We start from the raw sequence: 23,385 nt of genomic DNA, 5'->3' as shown, positions 1-23,385 counted from the left end.
CCCCTATAATTCGAATGTTGGTGCGTTTAATGTTGTCCCAGAGGTCTCTGAGACTGTCCTCAGTTCTTTTCATTCTTTTTTCTTTATTCTGCTCTGCAGTAGTTATTTCCACTATTTTATCTTCCAGGTCACTTATCCTTTCTTCTGCCTCAGTTATTCTGCTATTGATCCCTTCTAGAGTATTTTTAATTTCATTTATTGTGTTGTTCATCGTTGCTTGTTTCCTCTTTAGTTCTTCTAGGTTCTTGTTAAATGTTTCTTGCATTTTGTCTATTCTATTTCCAAGATTTTCGATCATCTTTACTATCATTATTCTGAATTCTTTTTCAGGTAGACTGCCTATTTCCTCTTCATTTGTTAGGTTTGGTGTGTTTTTACCTTGCTCCTTCATCTGCTGTGTGTTTTTCTGTCTTCTCATTTTGCTTATCTTACTGTGTTTGGGGTCTCCTTTTCGCAGGCTGCAGGTTCGTAGTTCCCGTTGTTTTTGGTGTCTGTCCCCAGTGGCTAAGTTTGGTTCAGTGGGTTGTGTAGGCTTCCTGGTGGAGGGGACTGGTGCCTGTGTTCTGGCGGATGAGGCTGGATCTTGTCTTTCTGGTGGGCAGGTCCACGTCTGGTGGTGTGTTTTGGGGTGTCTGTGGCCTTATTATGATTTTAGGCAGCCTCTCTGCTAATGGATGGGGCTCTGTTCCTGTCTTGCTAGTTGTTTGGCATAGGGTGTCCAGCACTGTAGCTTGCTGGTCATTGAGTGAAGCTGGGTCTTGGTGTTGAGATGGAGATCTCTGGGAGATTTTCGCTGTTTGGTATTACGTGGAGCTGGGAGGTCTCTTGTGGACCAGTGTCCTGAAGTTGGCTCTCCCACCTCTGAGGCACAGCCCTGATGCCTGGCTGGAGCACCAAGAGCCTTTCGTCCACACGGCTCAGAATAAAAGGGAGAAAAAGTAGAAAGAAAGAAAGAGGAAAAAATAAAATAAAATAAGATAAAATAAAATAAAGTTATTAAAATGAAAAATAATTATTAAGGAAAAAAAAATTTTTTTAAGTATATAAAAAAAAAAAAAAGGGCGGACAGAACCCTAGGACAAATGGTGAAAGCAAAGCCTTACAGACAAAATCTCACACAGAAGCATACACATACACACTCACAAAAAGAGGAAAAGGGGAAAAAATGATAATATCTTGCTCCCAAAGTCCACCTCCTCAATTTGGGATGATTCGTTGTCTATTCAGGTATTCCACAGCTGCAGGGTACATCAAGTTGATTGTGGAGCTTTAATCCGCTGCTTCTGAGGCTGCTGGGAGAAATTTCCCTTTCTCTTCCTTGTTCACACAGCTCCCGGGGTTCAGCTTTGGATTTGGACCCGCCTCTGCGTGTAGGTCGCCTGAGGGCATCTGTTCTTCGCTCAGACAGGATGGGGTTAAAGGAGCAGCTGCTTCGGGGACTCTGGGTCACTCAGGCCGGGGGGAGGGAGGGGTACGGATGCGCGTCAAGCCTGCGCGGCAGAGGCCGGCGTGACGTCGCACCAGCCTGAGGCGCGCCGTGTGTTCTCCTGGGGAAGTTGTCCCTGGATCACGGGACCCTGGCTGTGGCGGGCTGCACAGGCTCCCAGGAGGGGAGGTTGGATAGTGACCTGTGCTCGCACACAGGCTTCTTGGTGGCGGCAGCAGCAGCCTTAGCGTCTCATGCCCGTCTCTGGGGTCCGCGCTGATAGCCGCGGCTCGCGCCCGTCTCTGGAGCTCCTTTAAGCAGAGCTCTTAATCCCCTCTCCCCGAGCACCAGGAAACAAAGAGGGAAGAAAAAGTCTCTTGCCTCTTCCGCAGGTCCAGACTTTTCCCGGACTCCCTCCCGGCTAGCCGTGGCGCACTAGCCCCTTCAGGCTGTGTTCACGCCGCCAACCCCAGTCCTCTCCCTGGGATCTGACCTCCGAAGCCCGAGCCTCAGCTCCCAGCCCCCGTCCGCCCCGGCGGGTGAGCAGACAAGCCTCTCGGGCTGGTGAGTGCTGGTCGGCACCGATCCTCTGTGCAGGAGTCTCTCCGCTTTGCCCTCCGCACCCCCGTGGCTGCGCTCTCCTCCGTGGCTCCGAAGCTTCCCCCTTCCGCCACCTGCAGTCTCCGCCCACGAAGGGGCTTCCTAGTGTGTGGAAACCTTTCCTCCTTCACAGCTCCCTCCCACTGGTGCAGGTCCCGTCCCTATTCTTTTGTCTCTGTTTTTTCTTTTTTCTTTTGCCCTACCCAGATACATGGGGAGTTTCTTGCCTTTTGGTACGTCTGAGGTCTTCTGCCAGCGTTCAGTGGGTGTTCTATAGGAGCAGTTCCACGTGTAGATGTATTTCTGATGTATCTGTGGTGAGGAAGGTGATCTCCGCGTCTTACTCTTCTGTCATCTTCTCCTCTCTCCCTCTCCCTCTTAATGTAGTAAGAATAGATAAGCTTTTGTCTTTTTTTTTTAATTAATTTTTTTATTGGAGTATAGTTGATTTACAGTGTTGTGTTAGTTTCTGATAAGCTTTAGTCTTTATCTTCTAATTATATAGCACGTTAATATATTCGTTTGGAAAGTAGTCAAACATGCAGTTAAAGTTGTAGTCCTTCCTGACTACACCATACGTGTAAAACCCAGTCCTTCCCCCAAAGGTAACAGCCATTGTCATTTCTGTGTATGTCCTTGTAGAACATGATGCATACATTTCTAAATACCTATAAATGTCTTTAAATATCTATAGATAATACATGTGTATTTATTTGTGTGTATACACGTATACAAATACATAGTATACTTCTGTGTATGTATTTTTTTACTTGTATTATTACTTAAGTTTTGTTTCATATTGGCTTTTTTTTCCTTTGTCTGCCTTTTTTTTTTTTTTTCCCCCACGCCGTGTGGCTTTCGGGATCTTAGTTCACCAACCAGGGATTGAAACTGGGCCAAGGCAGTGAAAGTGGTGAGCCCTAACCAATGGACCACCAGGGAATTCCCATAACTGGCTTTTTTTCATTTAGCTGTGCCTTGAAAGTCTTTCCTTGTCAGTATCTGATAGATAGACTATGTGTTATGTTTTGTGATTGCTGCATGATTGTCCATAAAATGGATGTATTGATACATGATTGAACAATTCCTTTCTTGATATACTTCTAGGTTTTTATTATACCTTTCAGAAATGGTGGCGTGATAAGTGTTCTTTTGCAAGCTTCCTTGTGCACACGTGTAGAGGTTTTCTTGTGTGGAGACTTAGAATTCTAATAGTTGTATTATAGTATATGTGTATTTAAAACTGAATTTTCTATTTTCATTTTGCCCTCTTAAGAGTTTTAGACTCTTAGCAGGCATCTGTGATTGTATCCCTTTCCTCTCCCTCCTCACTCTCACTAACCCTGGTATTTTATAACTTATTAATTTTGACCAGTCAGATAGAAGACAATTGTTTTTTATTACTAGTTGGGTTGCGCATCTTTTCATGTATTTATTGGTCATTTGTGTTTACTCTGAAATGTCTTTGTATCCTTTGCTCCATTATTTTTCCCCTTTACTGTATTGTTGCCTTTATCATAAGGTAAACAGTAGGAAACTGATAAGACAAGTATTCTCATAGGCACACAGCTAATTAGTGGCAGAGATAGGATTAGAACTGAGGTTAGCTTTTTTATGATATTGTATCTCTTACTTACCCAATTTCTCTTGGTTTTGTTAACTACAAAAAAAAGATTTTGTTGTAGATTTAAGTATGGCAAAACTCGATCATTGAGGGGCAGACTGTAGATTATGATGGTGGTGGCTACTATTTTTTAAATTGCCTTTTAGCAGTAGTGGGAAGAGATAAAAATACCTCTATCCTATGTACTTTTGACACTTATAAACTACGCTTATTATTTCCCTTACTGCTTTCAAATAGGAGTTTTTAAGATAATTAAAATGAGTTCACTAACATAGCATTACTGAGTTTGCTGCAATAGACATAGCCGATTTCATTGAGAGCAGTGATTTGATTTTCATTAAATACATTTTCTATTTTTAATTACAGGACTAAACTTAGTACTCCTCAGTACTTATTTTTGAGTAGTATGTCTTAGTTTACAATTATTGGTATTTTACTAAGATTTGAGAATCTTTATAAACATGAGTATATAATAGTTGCTATGATGGAGGTACCTACATTTACAAGTCTTATGTCTTTCAATTTTTTTCTTTTAAGGCAGAAGCAGGCTGGTTTAGCCAGAGGTGTAGGAAAATAAACCACTCAAAGAGTGCACTTTCTTTCCTTGTTCCTTCGTTACTACAGTTCACATTCTCAGAAGATGGTGAGTAGAAAACAAATTTGGCAAACAAAAAATTTTAACAAATCACTGACCTAACATTTTCTTCAGAAATTCTCATTCTTAATTGAAACAGTTTCTTACTAAACAGTATTTGTTATATATTCATATCATCTTTTAAAGGGAGAAGAGATGATAAAACAGCATGAGTTTTATTCCCAAGTTCCTATAAATGTAGCACCATAGAACATGTGTCTACAACAGCTATATATACTTAAACCACCTGTGTCTGTGTTTGTGAGAGAGTTAGACATTCAGACATTTAATACATGTTTTGCCTGGTCTGAAAGAAATTCCCAGCATAAAATGAATATATCTGAGTTTTTAATTGAAAGATTTAGGCAGGTGAAGTAATTTTAAAATGCTTCAGTAAAGTAAGATAAATATATCTAAAAATGTTAATATGACTGAATTTTTTAATTATTTTCTTTTACACAATGAATTATTAAACTAAGCTGGAAGTTTCTTGAAGGAATGGACCAGGTATAATTATTTTATGTGTTTCTAGCATATAGTAAACATTCATTAAATGTTGAATGAAGGAATAACTTGGAACTTGTTTTTGGTTTGGCTTAAGATTAATTTAAAGGACAGAATAACTTATTCGTGATGCTCTTAACCCAGTCACAGTATATGATGTTTGCTTTTTTTCGCATGTTGTCTGACCTGAATGCTTCTTGGCTTTGTCCTTGTGCAACTACCCTAAGACTTACCCATAAAACAAAAGAAAAGCCCTGAATGTAAATCAGCAATTTTAATGTGTTGTAAGTGGCTACTGTGTTTGATTTGTTAACCTCTGTTTTTTTTTTTCTTCTTCTGTCTTATTCTTAGATCCTATTGTTCAAATTGCAATTGATAATTCAAGAAATATTTTATATACACGATCGGAGAAAGGAGTAATACAAGTAAGTATTAATATTATACCACCGTATAAGAGGGGAAGAACATCCCTGTTTTTAAGGAACAAGATTTAGTCACTCTTGGGCTTTTCCTATGAACTGTGTGCTTTAAAAACAAAAAAAACCCAAACCGCTTCTTAAGGCCCCCTTTTTATGAAATTGTTAATCTCTGAATGTTTTCATACCTATATGAAGTACCAAAATTAAAGGATCCCTAAAAAGGAAAAGTTTATTTAATAAAAGTTTATTTAAAAGGTTATTTTGTAAAGTATATACAGTTTATAATCATGTTTAAGTGGGTATGATTTTTTATTCACAGGTGTATGATTTGGGCCATGATGGACAAGGAATGAACAGAGTTGCCTCAGTGTCACAGAATTCTATTGTTTCTGCTGCTGGAAACATTGCTAGGTAATATGTAATTTATTCTCAGGCATTTCATTTGCAGGCATAATTATATTATTTATATGCAGTATACTAAAATTATTTCCTCCTCGAAATATCTCCAGAAAATAAGAAACGTTGAAGGAGGTGACATCGTAGGTTATGTTTGAAACAGTTGCTAGCAATGCTTCCTTTTATTCTCATGTTGGATGGTTTGAAACATAAGGGAGACTGGTTTTACAGCGTAAAGGACAGCTTGACCTGTGATTTTCCTTGGAGTTTGAAATTATTCTCTAAGTGGTCTATGCGGGCATTATAGGTATTATGACTAGGAAACTGCAAGTCTCAAAGTTTCCCCTTTTGTAACTACTCCACCCTTTTAACAGGTCTACATGGTAGTTTCATTGGTCTGATAACGGACACAAGTACGTTTCGGGAAATACAGGATTTCACAGTTGTATTAGCCTCACTGTATTCTTGAGGAAACTAAAACTAAGGGATGTTATGATTTGCCTGAGGTCTAACTCCTAAGTAAGTGCTGATATCCAACCTAAAAGCCAAGTTTTCAGACACTGTACACTGCTATTTGCATATGTCACAAGTGACTTAGCTGCAGAAATTCTCTTCACCTAACAAAGACCTCAGATTTTCAGTTTCTGTTTTCTGTGTGCCTGGGTCACTGCTACAATCAGCTATCCTAGTGATAGCATGTTTTCCTTGGTCTTCAATGACCAAAAAATTCTCAAGGCAGGCAATTTGAAACAAAGTTTCCTTTTTCTTCTCCTAATTTTTTTGGGAAAGATTTTTTCAAATCCGCAGAAAAATGAAGAGAATAGCATGATAAAATCTGATATACCCTTTATCTAAATTCACCAGTTGTTAACATTTTGCCTTATTTGCTCACTCTTAAGACCTATTTGAAAGTAAGTTGCAGACATGACTTTCACCCTTAAATCCTTCAGCTTCCATCTCCTAAGCTCTCATATACTACATTATCATTACCACACCGAAAAAATTAATAATTTTATAATGTTATCCTAATTATATAGTCCATATTAAAATTACTCAGTAGTCCCCCAAATCTTTCATAGCTGTTTTTCTTTACATTTTTCTCCACATTCAGCCAGAGCACATGAGCTGCGTTGCTCATTAGTCTCTTTAATATAAAATGGACCTCTTACTGCCTTTTTCAAATGTTGACATTTAGTGGGGAGGGGCAGGAGAGTTATTTGTAGAATATCCCATTTTCTGAATTTTTTTTTCCTTATCTATAGATTCAGGGTAATATTGTTCTTTGTTTATTTATTTACTTATTTATTTATTTATTTGGTTTTGCCAGGTCTTAGTTGCGGCTCCAGGGCTCCTTAGTTGTGGCACGAGGCCTCCTTAATTGTGGCATGAGAACTCATAGTTGCAGCATGTGTGTGGGATCTAGTTCCCTGACCAGGGATCAAATCCAGGCCCCTAGCTTTGGGAGCACAGAGTCTTATCCACTGCGCCACCAGGGAAGTCCCAGGATAATATTGTTTTTAGCCAATATCACATACATGATGCGAACTTCTTACAGTATTACATTAAGAGGCCCATAGTACCAGTTTTCCTATTATGAACACTTGGTTAAGGTGGTATTCACCAGATCTCACCATTATGAAGGTTCATTTTTCCCCCTTTTTAATTAGTGGTAATCTTTTCAATGATATTTTGATGCTCTAAGAACAGCTTATTCCCCATTAACCATTTACCCAATGGATTTAGCTTTCTTTTATGGTCTTTGAAAAAAGATTACTCTTAACAATATTAATGTAAAGAACACACATTCAAGGGTTTTTGCCAGTTCTTGCTGCTTTTGCACTACTTTCCTAAAAAGTAGCCTTAAACTATTTTAGCATATTTAAACATGTAAAAATCCTGGTGGAATATATTCCTTGTAATTGAGTAGATATATTTTAAAAATAAACTGTAGTTTTTCTTTCTTCTAGGACCATAGATCGTTCTGTTTTTAAACCAATTGTTCAAATAGCAGTGATTGAAAACTCCGAATCACTGGACTGTCAGTTATTGGCTGTCACACATGCAGGTATGTTGTTTTATTTATATTTGTGCTATTACTGTGATAACTTTTTATAATCTTCAGGTTTGGAAATTTATGACTGAAAATATGTTTTTACTTCTGTATCAATTATAAGCCGTATTAATAATTCATAAAATTAAGGCTTTTGAAAAACCAGAAGATTCCACTCACTCTGTCTCCTCCTTTTATAGATGTAAAACCAGGCCTGAAAGGTAAAGTGGCTAACATTTAGTGACAGAGCCTGAACTGGAACGCAGGCTCCCTTGTCTTATACTTGTAGGTTCTTTCTACTGAAATGTGTTGATTTACCTCTCAATTCCAAGTGATGTCTTAGAAACCACTTCAGCTGGTAGTACGCATGGTGATTTAAGATCAGTCAGGAAAGTGATATATGGCTTTAACAGAGTTCTGTGTTTTTCTGTGGAATTGTTTCAACAACACATGTACCTCATGTCTTTTATTTCCTGTTAATGATGGATAATTTTACCCCATCATCAGGTGTAAGACTATATTTCAACACTTGTCCGTTCAGACAGCCATGGGCACGCCCTAATACATTGACACTGGTCCACATCCGCTTACCTCCTGGATTCTCAGCATCTTCAACGGTGGAAAAGCCTTCAAAAGTACATAAAGCTCTTTATAGTAAAGGTAAATTCTGAAATACTATCAGATTTAATATTAGATTCTTAAAATTATTAAAATTAGAATGCATTTTGAGGCATTTGAAAATAACAGAGATTTCCAATGAAGTTCAGGATGTTTTGGGTTTTTTTAATCCAGGAACTCTTTTTTTATATTAGCTTATATTTCACATTTTTCATTGGCATATATATTAAAAATATAGTTTTTTAAAATATCTAAGTACTTTTAAAATTGTTTTATAAGCCTTGTACATGAACTCACTGGTCAAAATCAGTGTTATAAACTGTTATAAACAGTTATAAACTGTTATAAACTTAAAATGACTCTCCTGATAGCACGCCTGCTTTGTCAGTGTCTTTATGGATATGGAGAGTTTTGCCTGTCAAAATATGAAATGTTAATAACAAACTCTTTTGGATTCATAATTAAGTTTAAAAAATGAGATTCTAGTTAAACATCAAAACTTGAAAAATCTGTATGTGGTTTTCCCCAATATGAGAAAGCATTTGTAAAACAATTTGTTTTTATTTTCTAATCATTTTAAAGCCCTTTCTCTGCTTATTCTACTGTGTCTTCTAATATTTTATTTTTCAACACCCAAATTAAACTTTCCTTTACAAATAGAATTTTTTCAAGTACATTATATCATGTACCTTCATAACATTTTTAATAACAGCTTTAATTGAGATATAATTTACATACCTTTTAAAATGTGCAGTCTATTAGTGTTTAGTTTATTCACGGAGTTGTACAACCATCACTACTATCTAATTTCGGAACATTTTCATCACTGCAGAAAGAAACCCTGTACCCATTAGCTGTCACTCCCTATTTCCCCCTTCTCCCAGCCCTGGGAAATCACTAGTCTGCTTTCTGTTTCTATGGATTTGCCTCTTTGGGACATTTCATTTAAATGGAGTTGGAAAATACAGGACTGGCTTCTTTCACTTAGCATAATGCTTTCAAGCTTTATCTATTGTAGCAGGTTCTTTTTTTTTTCTTTTTTTTTTTTTTTTTGCTGAATAATATTTCATTGTGTGAGTGTACCACATTATAATTTGGTGGGCATTTGGGTTGTTTCTATTTTTTGGCTATTATGAATGATGTTGTTATAAACATTTATGTACAAGTTTTTGAGTGGACATGTTTTCATTTCTTTTGGCTATATACCTAAGAATGGAATGCTGGATCATATGGTAACTTTAGAAATGTTAAAATGTGAAAAAAAAAAAGTTGTGTTTACCTGAAAGAAGTGCAGTATAAGGTCTAGAACACTTAGTAATGCTACCCTGGCACTAATTATATATCCTTTTAGGGGATTTATTTTTGTTTATTTTGCGACTTGTTTATAAAGATTAATGCTGTATATTTATGTATCTGTATTAATGTCACTAATAATCATAATAATTATGATTATTGAGGGTATATATTATTTGACATCATATAAGATTTTACATATTAACCTTTTAGGTATTCTACTGATGGCAGCCTCAGAAAATGAAGATAATGACATTTTGTGGTGTGTCAACCATGATACATTTCCTTTCCAAAAGCCAATGATGGAAACCCAGGTAAGTTATCCTGAGAGATTATAAAGAATTTTTTACATAATTTTAAGTGAAGAATAAAATTATGAGGAACTTTATCTTCTGATTTATTACTGTTTGCTTCTAATAATCTTATATGATTAGCAGTCATACTGAAAAGAAGTATATACTGTTAATTTTTTGTTTTTCCTCTGTGAGATTAGAAGTCATTATGGTACTCGTTAAAAAAACCTTTAACAAAAACATTGGAACCCTTTTAGAATGTTCTTCATAATGTACCTGAAAATGCCTATATCTTTTCTGAAATGATCTTTGTCCCACTTAAATATATTATATTTTTAGTTATTTTGAGGCCATCCATTATAGTTATGACTTAGAATTTTATCCTTATGATCTCTTTAATTTGTAGTTCCGCCTAAATATTTAACGTTTTTTCTTTTAATTATAGAAAATTTCAAACATATGCAAAAAATAGAATGGTAAACTGAATCCCACATTAAGAAATTACCCATTTCTCCATCTTGTTTCATATCTCTTCCCCACATATATAAATGTATACACACAAACACATGATTGTGTTTTAAAAGTAAATATCACGTATACCACGAAGTCAGCGGAGAGGTCCTGGGTGAGAGGTGCGGCCCCAGCCTATCCTGGCCCAATCCCACACCTAGGCCACCCACCCCAGCCCCCAGCCCAGGAGATGCTGAGAGGAGGCCATCTCTACTCACTCCCCTTGCTGTCCCCTACTCCACTCCCATCTGTCCTCCTAGATGCCCTAGCATAGCTCATGTTACCTGCCCCCAGAGGCTGCTGGTCAAACGAGATAGACCAACCCCCACTAGGGTGTGAATGTCTGAGACTCTCTTTGGAGCCATCTCTTTAAAGGCATTTTGGTTCTAGTGTCACTAGCTGCTTCTGGTTATTTTCAAACGTGAACCCTTCTGGTTAGGGGGAGTGGGAAAAGGTGTGTGTAGATGGGAGGAGGAAGAACCAATTCCTGGGAATGGGGGCATGGTTTGAATGGGCTCTTCCAAGTTTCTGACATGGCCTAAACAGCTGGAGTAGAGTCAGGAGGCAGGTATGGAGGCAAGGAGCACCTTTCTCAAATTCCTTTCTTTATCCTTTGAATTTTACTGAGCACATACTGTGGGCCTCATTATGCGACAGACTGTAAGGATTCAGAACTCAGGAAGATATAAACCCTGTCTTGATGGGAGCACAGTGATAGGGGGTGCAGGTTTGAAATCTGGCTCTATTTCCTCAAAGAAGTGACTCAAAGGACTAACATGTCTCTGGTCCTCAATTTCCTAATCTATAGCAGTTTTAATAGGACCTACCTCTGTGGGGTGGTTGTGGGATTAAATGAGTTCATGTGTGTAAGGTGCTCAGAACACTACCTGGCACACAGGAGGCACTTGATAAACATTAGCTATCGTTTTTATTTTTAAAGTAGATACTATACATTGTATCACTTCATCTCTATAATACTTGAGTTCTCAAACAAATGTGGACTTTAAATATATATATATATATATAGCTCATGAACTTTAATCAAATTCTGATCTCCCAAAAACAGCTATAAAAGACATTAGGTCAATGGAAAAATTCTGTATTGACTGGGCATTAGATTGTATTAGAGAAATGTTAATATTCTTACATGTTAGGATAGTATTATAGTGGTTATGTTAGAAAACATCCTTATTTTTAAGAGGTGCATGCAAAAGTATTTAGTGGTGACATGATATTCATAACTTTCAAATGGTTCAATAAATGAAAAAATATAGAAAGAAGAAGGCAAATAGGACAAAATGCTATCAATTGTTGAATCTAGGTATCAGGCATATGGACATTTATTGTACTTTCAACATTTTATTAATGCTTAAAATTTTTTATAATAAAGTATTTTAGAAGACTAGACACTTTTTTTAGAGAGTATCTTAGTTTAGAAAGCAGATATAACTTCAGAAGAAAACAAAAACTGTATGTCAGCAGATTTAAGCACTGAACCTACCAGTGTAGATCAATTTACCCTGGAAAGAGGGTAGAAAGTATAGTCTTCAGTTATTGAAAAAATTGTAATTTTAGTAAATACTATTTATAGTTTATCCTAAGAAAATTTTGCCTTTGTCTTCTGGTATGAAAAGATTTACTATCATAGAAGATGCCTGATTAAAAGAATAGACATTAGAAAATTAAATACAGACTTTTGAGAATATTCGTGCTAATGTATTATTATTAATCTGTTAAACCCTACATTATTTAAAGATTGTATTATTTTTCTTTTTAGAAGGTTTTGCCTCATGTAACTTTAATAATATGTATAAAACGTTTATTTCTTCTACATAGATGACTACTCGTGTTGATGGTCATTCCTGGGCTCTTTCTGCAATAGATGAGTTCAAAGTAGATAAGATAATCACACCCTTAAATAAGGATCATATTCCCATAACTGACTCACCAGTTGTTGTACAGCAGCACATGTTGCCTCCAAAGAAGTTTGTTCTCCTCTCAGCACAGGTATGTACATCATCTGTTAAGGTGGAGAGAAAAAGAAGAGAAGCCATATTTAACATTTTGGTCAAAGTATTCTGCAGTAGTTGCTTAATAGAGTCGTTTACCTAAGTACTTAGGAATGTTTATTCTTAAAATATTCTTAAGGAATAGTTTATAAATACCAAAAATGCGGGCCTTCTCTAGTTGTGGCAAGGGGGAGCTACTCTTCATTTCAGTGCACAGGCTTCTCATTGTGATGGCCTCTCTTTGTTGTGGAGCACGGAGTCTAGGCACACAGGCTTCAGTAGTTGTGGCACGCGGGCTCAGTAGTTGTGACTTGCGGGCTCTAGAGCTCTAGAGCGCAGGCTCAGTAGTTGCTCTGCGGCATGTGGGATCTTCCTGGGCCAGGGCTCAAACCTGTGTCCACTGCATTGGCGGGTGGATTCTTAACCACTGCGCCACCAGGGAAGTCCCAAAAACTTGCTGTTTATAAAGTATGGATATTATACTTTTTCTAAAGTAGCATTTCTATCAACAGTATTCAGCATAAAATTAGTAAAACAAGCTATGTTTATTTCTTATCATGTAGTCCTCACTTGTTAAAAAAACAATTTTTTAATATTTATTTTTTGAGTAGCAATGCATTGACAAAATTCCACTGGTAGCAGAGGGGTATACACAATAAAATCTCCCTTCTGGTTTGGGTCCCCTCCTTACAGACACCCATGTCATCAGAATCTGTATCTTTCCAGAGATATGTTATTATATCAATATACAAACAATGCAAGTATATTTATAAACAAACAATAGCATATTGTATGCACTGTTTTATACTTTGCTTTTTATGTTTCAAAGATACATTTTAGATATCTTTACATATTAATATATAAAGAACTCTCTCATTCTATTTTATATTTGAAAGGCATTCCTTTATATGGATGTACCATATTTAACTAGGCCCCTCTTAATAGATCATCTTTTGCCTTTAAAAATAATGCTGCAACCTTGTGTATATATTGTTTTGCCTGTGTGTGAGTAAAGCTGTAGAATTACATCTACTGGATCAAAAAGTATGTGTATTTATCAATTTGATAGATGTTGCCAGGTTCTCTGTATACATACATTCACTATCAGTGAATGTTGAGTGCTTGTTTCCTTACATCTTGTGCAAGTACAATATGTCGTCTTATTAAGAGTGAGATTGACTGTCTGTTCTAGTGTTTATTTTTCTGTGAATTATCTGTTCCTATTGTATATCCACTTTTCTATTAAGTTGTCTTTTTCTTTTTTATTTATAGAGGCTCTTTATATGTCAAGGAAACTAACTTTTTGTGATTTAGTCTCAAACATTTTTCCTGGTTTGTCATCTTATTTTGTTTATTGAGATTTTTTTTTCCATGTGGATAAGTTTATAAGTAGTTGAAATATTCAGTTGTTTGGGGGGATTTCTATTAAAGTTTAAAAAAAAAAAAACCGTCCGCACTCTGAAGTTCATAAAATAATTCACCCAGAGTTTCTTCCAGTACTGTTACAGTTTTATTTTGTCCTGTCTGTTTGGAATTTATCCTGTTTTAAGTATGAGTATGGATCTAGCTTCATTTTTTTCCAAAGTGGACATACTTGTGCCAACATGATTAATGAATAATCTAACTTTGATCCTTTAGTTTGAGGGGCAGCTTTGTTTTTTTTTAATTTTTATTTATTTATTTATTTATGGCTGTGTTGGGTCTTCGTTTCTGTGCGAGGGCTTTCTCTAGTTGTGGCAAGCGGTGGCCCCTCTTCATCGCGGTGCGTGGGCCTCTTACTATCGCGGCCTCTCTTGTTGCGGAGCAGAGGCTCCAGACGCGCAGGCTCAGCAATTGTGGCTCACGGGCCCAGTCGCTCCACGGCATGTGGGATCTTCCCAGGCCAGGGCTCGAACCCGTGTCCCCTGCATTGGCAGGCAGACTCTCAACCACTGTGCCACCAGGGAAGCCCTGAGGGGCAGCTTTTATCATATATTAAATTCTAGTGTTTACTTGAGCCTATATCAGAGCCTTCTATTTTGTTCCACTTATCTGACTCTTTATTCATGTGCTAATACCATGCATAAGATAAAGGTTTATAATATGTTTGTGTCTGACAGAGCCTGCACCCTTTTGCTTTACTTTTTTAAGGGGGAGGGGCAGTGTTCTCTTATTAAGTTTTCTGCATGGGTATATAGATCTAGTATAGGTTAGGAATTGAAATGTAGATGATCTTTTTGACCAGTTTACTTCTTATTCTTTAAGTTATTTTTTTGTTTCATTGCTTTTATTAAATAAGGTAGCAAGGTCAGTTGCTACTAGCCATGCTTGATAAATCTATTATTCGTCCTCTTTCTTTTTTTAACTTCTTAGGGGAGTCTTATGTTTCATAAACTTAGACCTGTAGATCAACTGAGGCATCTACTTGTGAGTAATGTGGGTGGAGATGGAGAAGAGATTGAAAGATTCTTTAAATTACATCAGGTAATTATTTGTACCTTTTTTTTTTAATTGTGATGGTATTATGTAAGTTAGGATCAAAATACTGTGATTAATACCAGTCTTCCTTTCTTTGCCTTAATCACTGTATGTGTACTGGTACTTGGGAGCAGTATTAATATGCTATAAGAGTTTATGGCAAATGCTCAGATTTTTGTTCTGTCTTTGATAAATTCTTATCATTAAAGTGTACTAGTAAGAGTGTGATGTTCAAATTATATGATGAATGTATTTTTATTAAAAGGACAAGATATTTGTAGATAAATAACTTTTTTAATTAAAAACTTTTTTTTTTTGCTTAATGACATGAGGAAAATACTTGAGGCAGTAATGATGGGGACTTTAGTATTTTAAAGCCACAACTAGAAATGATGAGGTAAAACTGGGAATGCTTAGTTTAAAATCAGGAATATCAGATCAAAGTTAAATATACACACTCTGAATTCAAACTACCAGCTCCACCATCAGAGTAGATTACTTGAATTCTCTGAGCTTCCATTTCCTCATGTGTAAAATGTGTATTAAATTATAATATGTGGAGTGAGGATTAATATGCTCTAACCTCTTAAAATAGTGCCTGGCACATGACAAGTACTTAATAAATGTTAGCTATTATTGTTATTTTCTAAAAGGTTAAAACACCATGAGAAAAAAACCTGGGGATGAGGGGGGACTAAACCAGAAACTAAAGTAGAATCTAGATAAAAAGAAAAAGAGAACATCCTTTAATAACAGTGCCTATGATAAACTTTAAAACCAATAGTGTTTACTCCTCCTTTTTCATGCCAGCTAATTTCATTCATTCAGCAAATATTTATCAAGTACTTGCTCTGTGCTAGGCACCGGTTGAAACACTGGATACAGAAGTAAACAAAACTTCTTTTGAAATGTTTATGTTTTACATAAGGAAAGATACTCTTTTTTTACAGGAAGACCAGGCCTGTGCAACTTGCCTTATTCTTGCTTGTTCCACTGCTGCCTGTGACAGAGAAGTATCTGCTTGGGCCACTCGGGCTTTCTTCAGGTATATATCACTTTTCTTTTGTTCTTGGCCACTTTTTTTTAATGGTTGCATTGGCTAATGTGGTTGTTTAAGGGTTTGCAAAACAGTTGAGCAACTATATAGGCAAGTTAGTAAAATTTAAATTGGAAAGGTGATAATACTACTGGAAGCAACTAGATTAGCATAATTTATGCATTGTTACTCTTTCTCTGGATTCTCTTCTCCAACTTCTTTTGTCTAGTCTTCTACCTCAGTTATTATCTCATCTATCTTTTCTACTTCCTCAAACACTACCAGTTCTGCTTTATGTGTATCATTTGCATTGAGAGATTGAGTCACCTTAAGAAAACTTGGTATCAAAGAGATATTATTTGGAAAATATTTAGCTAAGAATAAATTTAAAATGCAATTTTGTTTAAAAGAATTTTTTGAGTAGTCTAACCATAATCTAGTATGAAAATTACAGTACCATATACATATTAAATACATTCTATGCATTGCACTCTTTTTTAGAAATTGCCAGAGTCCCTTATGATTCTTCTTGTTAGCAATTTGAAGTCAACATTTACTAAATAAGTATTTTATTATGTATCTGTGTATATTTCACTGTCAACACAATGCATTTAAAGTCTCTAATTTTTTTTTAATATAAATTTATTTATTTATTTGTTTATTTATTTGTGGCTGTGTCGGGTCTTTGTTGCTGCATGCAGGCTTTCTCTAGTTGCGGCGAAAGGGGACTACTCTTCGTTGAGGTGCACAGGCTTCTCATTGCAGTGGATTCTCTTATTGCAGAGCACGGGCTGTAGGCTTGTGGGCTTCAGTAGTTGTGGCGCTCGGGCTCAGTAGTTGTGGCTTGCGGGCTTTAGAGCACAGGCTCAGTAGTTGTGGCACACAGGCTTAGTTGCTCTGCGACATGTGGGATCTTCCTGGACCAGGGATTGAACCCATGTCCCCTGCATTGGCAGGCAGATTCTTAACCACTGCGCCACCAGGAAAGTCTCTAGTGTTTAAAGCATTTATTTTGAAGCTAAGCAGGACTTGAAACAGTTCTAGCTTTTAAGATGTATAGTTTCACTGAATAAACTCAGCCCTTGTTGTCATAAAAACAGGTATGGTGGTGAAGCACAGATGAGATTTCCAGCCACTCTCCCCACTCCGAGTAATGTTGGTCCCATCCTGGGGTCTCCTGTCTACTCTGGTGAGTATGAAACATTGAAATGAAACTGTCTCTAATAGAGTTGAATTTTAGAAGCTTTGTAGCATATTTTAATGGATAAAAAATTTCATTGTATTTTCTTTACTGCTACTGCATTATTAGGGAATAATTCTATAGATGTCTGACTCTTAGTGTTATGATATATTAATATTGAATCTTTAGTGTATACTGGGAAACAAAATAAGATATAACCAGTGGTATTTACAGAACTCATTTGTTATTTATTCAAAAGGAAAGAGTTGAGTGATTTAATAACAAACTCCCACCTCAATGTTTTCCAAAGTGGGGATTGTTAGAAAGTTGCCGGGAAATGAGTCCCTAATTCTTGAATACATTATAGGTGGTGCCACTCCTCACTCTTACGCTTAGAAACAGTTTCTGTGTCTAATTTTGATCAGATACAAAAAAATTGGGAGATAATTTTATAAATCTTTATATTCTTCTTTCTTTTTAGGTTCTCCTGTTCCTAGTGGTAGTACATACCTGAATCCATCCTTTTTGGGAACACCATCTCAAGGTACCTCTTTTCTTTGTTTTAGGTTGCTACTACTATACTTTTTGAGGAGCTGACATTGTGAATTATTATTCTTAATGCTTAGAGTGGGAAAGATTAACTTGTCCTATTCCCCTGAAAATAATGTAGTTTAATAGAAGTGGCATCCAAGCAAGTATTGGCATTTGGCCATGAATGCCTTTACTTAGTGTACCTGGAAAGCCCCCTTTTTGAGTATCAGGACTTAATTACCAGCCCTGAACTGTATAATTAGTCCTGTTTTACTCCTAGCATTAAGGTGCAGTGATTGCAAGCTTGCTTTCCTTTTCATCCTGCACTGCCCACACTTGAAAGCCAACTTGGGAGTTCCTCTCCAAGTCTAAATCTCTCTTCTTATCAAGGAAAACCAAATTAAATAACTATTTATTTCAGTATTTTTGTAATTGTTTTTACCTATGGGTCTAGGGACAACTGACTTGGATTACTGAGAATTCTGAATATTTTTCGGTTAAATTTTAAGATTTGTTTTTCTCACGTGTGTACAAGGTGTTCATCCCCCTGCCGTGTCAACTCCAGTGTGTGCTGTGGGAAATCCCGCAACTCAGGCCGCAAGTATGAGTTGTATGGCTGGGCCAGAGATTGTGTACTCTGGAAAACACAATGGTATTTGCATTTACTTTTCTCGAATCATGGGGTAAGTTTTCCATGGGATAATTAACTATTACTTACCTTGTTCTATTGTGTATCGTTGAACATTCTTAACTTTAAATTTGGGACGTCATTTGTCCCTACTAAATTTTACTTATAGTTTAAGCTCACTTGTCCATTAATAAGATTGTTTTCTGTCATTCAGCTTTTTTATTGTCTAACCATCTATATTTGTCACTGTGTTTTATATATGTATATATATCTTCAAAATACATCTACATATACTAGTATGTAGTGTAACAAACCACCCCGTAACTCAGTGACATGTGTCTGCAAGTCAGTTAGGCAGTTCTGGTCTTGGCTAGGCTCACAATGCATTTGAAATCAGCATTGAGGTTGAAGAGAGTTCTGTCACTCTTGGCTGGACTCTCACATGTTTAGGGTTATGTTTGTGTGTTGGTCTAGAATGGCCTCAGCTGGGACAGCTGGATTGTTCTCCACATGGTCTGTCATCCTCTAGCAGGCTAGTCAGGGATCATAGTCTTTGTGGTGGCAAGGTTCCAGGAGAGAGAGTAGAAACTTGGAGAGCCTCAGGATGCCTAGGCTCAGAATTGGTCTACTATCACTTCTGCCTGACTTACTTGGCAGGGGGACATCTCCAAGCCTGCCCAGATTCAAAAGGTGGGAAATAGACTCCTCGTTAAAAGGGAGGCATCAGAGTCATATTGTAAAGAGGATAGGTGTAGGGAGGGATAAAAAATTACAGCCATTTTTCAATCATTCTACCAGATCCACTTAATTATCATGTCTGGTGTGTGTTTTTCTTAGATTTGAGATGTATGCTTTCATATGAATCATTTGCTTAAAAATGTGAAACAGTGCAGAACTCACTTTATAAGCTTCTTTGTTTACAATTTATTACCCAGGGTCTTTGATTTTTCTTCAACAGTATTTCATTTTGTGAAATGACTTAGATCTGTCAGGTTTGGAAATTTTCCTGGTTTTTTTGTTCTTTCGGATAACTTAGTAAAATGTTAAACGAAGTCATTGCTACACTTTAAAAACTAAATAAACACATACAAAGGAATTTACTACGTATTGTAATTGCTTTTATTCATCTACGGCACAATCATTAAAACATTTTTTGTTCCAGAAACATCTGGGATGCTAGTTTAGTTGTGGAGAGAGTATTCAAGAGTGGCAACAGAGAGATCACTGCAGTAAGTGTGTTATATAAATAACAGTATTCCATTATCTCTATGGAGCCAGTTTATGTTATTAACGGAGAAGTAGATTGTTTCATATTTCTTGATGTTATAAACAACATGCAATGATTATTCCTTTATATACATGTTTGTGTACTTTTCCAGTAAACTGTTCACCCCCTGAGTTATATCTCAGCTCTGTCACTTACTAATGATGAGTAAATTTCTTAACATTTCAGAGCCTGATATCTCACAGTAAAATGAGAATGTATCTCCCTCATAACATTGTTATGAGGGCTAAGTAGAATCAGTCCTAATACTTAATACTGCTCAAAGTTACGATTTAATGTTTTGCTTATATGCCCCCAAACTCCAAGAACCTAGCACTAATTTCCATGTATTGGCCTACTTTCCAGAGTGCTTTAAGAAACACAGAAATTTGTACTATCATAAATTCAGGTATTAAGGGGTTTTTTTAATGTGAAGTATGCATGCAATTTATTTTAAGCTTTTTTTCTTTTTAAAATGGAAAGATACTAAATATCTTTTTAACTCTGATACTCTATTTTAAAGTTCTAAGATTTAAAGTTTCTCAGAATCAGAATGTATTTACTTAACATAGTATGTGATTCCATTTGTGTGAATTTCGAGCAGGCAAAAACCAGTCTATATTCTATGATAGAGGTAAGAAAAGTGGTCGGTTACCTAGGAGGTAGAATGACTAATGACTAGAAAAGGGGCAATAGGGAACTTTTTTGGGTGTTGGAAATACACTATATTGTGATCTGGGTGGTGACTATATAAAGATGTAAAAAGTTATCAAGGTATTCACTTAAGATTTGTGTATTTTACTGTCTGTAAATTATACCTCATTAAAACCAGAGCAGCAGGGCGGGGAGGGATGTGGGTGTCTAGCCCTTTATTCTGGTCACCAAGTATAAATTGATAAAAGAAATAACTACTGTTTATGAAGATAGGGTACCTCAGAATTAAAACTTCACGTTCAATTATGGGTATACAGCATATGTGTTTTTTATAGAAACTTTTTTTTCATTGTTTTTAAATGTTTGAAAATATATCCTTTCTTTCAGATTGAAAGTAGTGTTCCCTCCCAGCTGCTGGAGTCAGTGCTACAAGAACTGAAAGGTTTGCAAGAATTTCTAGACAGAAACTCCCAGTTTACAGGAGGACCATTAGGAAATCCAAAGTAGGAATAAATAAGATTTATTTCCCTTTTTTTTTCTGAGATTTAATTTACATGTTATAAAATTAATCCTTTTAAAAAGTTTCATGGTTTTTAGTATATTCATAAGGTTAAACTATCATCACCACTATCTAGTTCCAGAACATTTGCATCACACCAAAAAGAAACCCTATGCCCATTAGCAGTCACTCTGTGTCTTAATTCAAGCTGAAATAACAAAGATACCATAAACTGACTGGCTTAGACAACAAACATTTATTTTTCATAGTTCTGGAGGCTGGAAGTCTGAGATAGGGTGCCAGCATGGTCAAGTTCTGGTGAGGACCTTCTTCGTGGTTTGCAGACAGCTGCTTTCTTTTTGTGTCCTTACATGGCAGAGAGAAAACCAGACAGCAAGTCCTCTGGTTTCTTCTTAGAAGGGTAGTAATCTTATCATGGGTCTCCACCTTCATGAGCTCACCTAAACTTAATTACCTCCCAAAGGCCATACCTCCAAAAATACCATCACTTTGGGGATTACTATGAATTTGATGGGACACAAACATTCAGTTGGTAACACTGCAAAGTTGTCTTTCCCCTAGTCCCTGGCAAATACTAATCCGCTCTCTGTTTCTATGGACCTGCCATATTTTGGATCTTTTATGTAAATGCAGATATATAGTATGTGGCCTTTTGTTTCTGGCTTTTCTCTTAGCATAATATTGTCATGTTCATATATTGTAGTGTATATCAGTACTTGGTTTCATTTTTCAGTTCATCGTTTGATGCACATTTGGCTTGTTTCACCTTTTTTTCTTTGTCTTTTTTTTAATTGATTTTTTGTTTTTTATTGAAGTATAGTTGATTCACAATGTTGTGTTTCAGCTTTTTGGCTATTATGAATAATGCTGATATGCACATTCCTGTAAAAGTTTTTGTGTGGACACATGTTTAGGATGAACAATTTTTGTTGCTGTTGTTATAAAAGTAATATGGACTTGTAAAAAATTCACATCACTCCCCTGATGAATTAATTTGAAGTATGACAATATAAACTTTCAAATCATATGTGAACATACATGAATATATGAATATACACATACGTATATGAATGTATATTCATACATAAATATGCACTTCTTTTTTAATACAATTTTTAAAGCTTATACTCCATTTACAGTTATTAAAAAATAATTGGCTATATTCTTTGTGTTTTACAATACATCCTCATAGCCTGTCTTATACCCAGAAGTTTATACCTCTCACTCCCCTACCCTTATATTGCCCACCCCCCCACCCCCTCCCCACTGGTGGCCACTTGTTTGTTCTCTATATCTGTGAGTCTGCTTCTTTTTTGTTATATCCACCAGCTTGTGTATTTTTTAGATTCCACATATAAGTGATATCATACAGTATTTGTCTTTCTTTGTTTTATTTCACTTAGCATAATGCTCCGCAAGTCCATCCATGTTGCTGCAGATGACAAAATTTCGTTCTTTTTTATGGCTGAGTAGTAGTCCACTGTAAAAATAGGATCTAAGTAGGCATACTTTTTGTGAAACATTGTTTACATTCAGTATATTCTTTAGAGCATTCCAAATCAATAGAATAAATTTTGTTTGTATTGGCTACACGTTATTCCATTATATTCAAGCAATTAGTGGTATAACTCTATTCGTAATTAGGTTGTTTCTATTTCTTGATGGTGTAAACAGGGTTCAGTGAGTATTCTTTATACATGTTTGTGTACTTGTTCAGTAATATTCAGATGAATTTCTTTAGAAGTAAAATTTGGGGTACAAGAGCTTTTAAAAATGTTGGTATGTAGTATTTGGTTGTCCCCTGTGAAGGTTATACCAATTATTTTTATTTTTAGCCTTCAGAACTCTTTTAAGTGTATCTTAACATGTATATATTGATTTCTAGCCCCTGCCACTTTTTTATTCAGTTTAAGAATCTTTGTCTTTATAACCCCATCTCATTTTGTTGGGGTTAATTAAATGTGTGACATATTTCTCACCATCCTGAACTTGTGGGCTTTGTTGTGGTTTTGGGTTTGTTTGTTTGTTTTTCTCCCCTTCCGTTTTACTGGATTGATTTTAAAGTTTTATATATGACTTTTCTTCTTCTGATAGTTTTAAATTCTGAAAAATATACATCTCAGTCATCATTAATAATTGAACAGAATCTGTTATCTTACCTCCTTCCCCTGCCCTCTACCACTGTTCTTCTTCCTACATAGCTGGAATTTTAGTTGGAAGGTGTTTTTTTTCTTTTTCTTTTCCACCATTATATTCTTCTGTTAATAGTTTCTAAGCAATTTATTGAATTTACAGTTGTAGCCTCAATTATAACCTTCAATTTTGTAACCTACTACTTTGCCAATTTCTCTTTACTGTTTTTAGTAGTTTTTTTCATTGAGTTTTTTGGATTTTTCAAATATGTCATCCTGTCATCTGCAAATAGAGATAGTTCTACCATTTTCTTTCTAACTCTAGTGGCTTTCTCCTGTCTGCATAGGCTAATATCTCCAACATGGTGTTAAAGAGTGGAGATAATGGTGCACATCCTGCTCTTATTCCTGACTTTAATGGGGAAGTGTATAGTGTTTCCCCACTAAAGAAGATGCCTAGATATAGTTTAACATGATAAGAAAATATCCATCCATTTCTATTTTATTGAGTATTTTTATAAAGTGAGTATTGAAGTATGTCAAATGTGTTGTCTACATCTTATAGAGATGATTGTATAATTTTTTTCCTTACCTTTATTAAGAGATT

General features: G+C 36.0%; 1 protein-coding gene across 2 annotated transcripts in view; it reads left to right on the top strand.

Annotated features, from left to right (window-relative positions):
• NUP155 (nucleoporin 155) overlaps nt 1–23,385 on the top strand; it is a 69,309-nt gene that overhangs the window by 21,501 nt on the left and 24,423 nt on the right. For both annotated transcript variants that reach the window (XR_005019399.1, XM_036848168.1), the window contains exons 7-20: nt 4,188–4,293; nt 5,140–5,213; nt 5,527–5,618; nt 7,571–7,668; nt 8,161–8,313; nt 9,778–9,878; nt 12,204–12,374; nt 14,729–14,839; nt 15,784–15,878; nt 16,970–17,058; nt 17,531–17,593; nt 18,116–18,263; nt 19,371–19,437; nt 20,514–20,629. Coding sequence is in view for 1 of the 2 variants with exons in the window: in XM_036848168.1 (XP_036704063.1) it covers nt 4,188–4,293; nt 5,140–5,213; nt 5,527–5,618; nt 7,571–7,668; nt 8,161–8,313; nt 9,778–9,878; nt 12,204–12,374; nt 14,729–14,839; nt 15,784–15,878; nt 16,970–17,058; nt 17,531–17,593; nt 18,116–18,263; nt 19,371–19,437; nt 20,514–20,629 (1,484 nt within the window). In the remaining variant the exon portion in view is untranslated. The remainder of the gene's footprint in view (nt 1–4,187; nt 4,294–5,139; nt 5,214–5,526; nt 5,619–7,570; nt 7,669–8,160; nt 8,314–9,777; nt 9,879–12,203; nt 12,375–14,728; nt 14,840–15,783; nt 15,879–16,969; nt 17,059–17,530; nt 17,594–18,115; nt 18,264–19,370; nt 19,438–20,513; nt 20,630–23,385) is intronic.

Source organism: Balaenoptera musculus, chromosome 3 (genome assembly GCF_009873245.2).
Source record: "Balaenoptera musculus isolate JJ_BM4_2016_0621 chromosome 3, mBalMus1.pri.v3, whole genome shotgun sequence".
In the NCBI taxonomy this organism is placed as follows: domain Eukaryota; kingdom Metazoa; phylum Chordata; class Mammalia; order Artiodactyla; family Balaenopteridae; genus Balaenoptera; species Balaenoptera musculus.
Note: the sequence above shows the minus strand (reverse complement) of the source record. Positions and strands in the feature narration are given on the sequence as shown.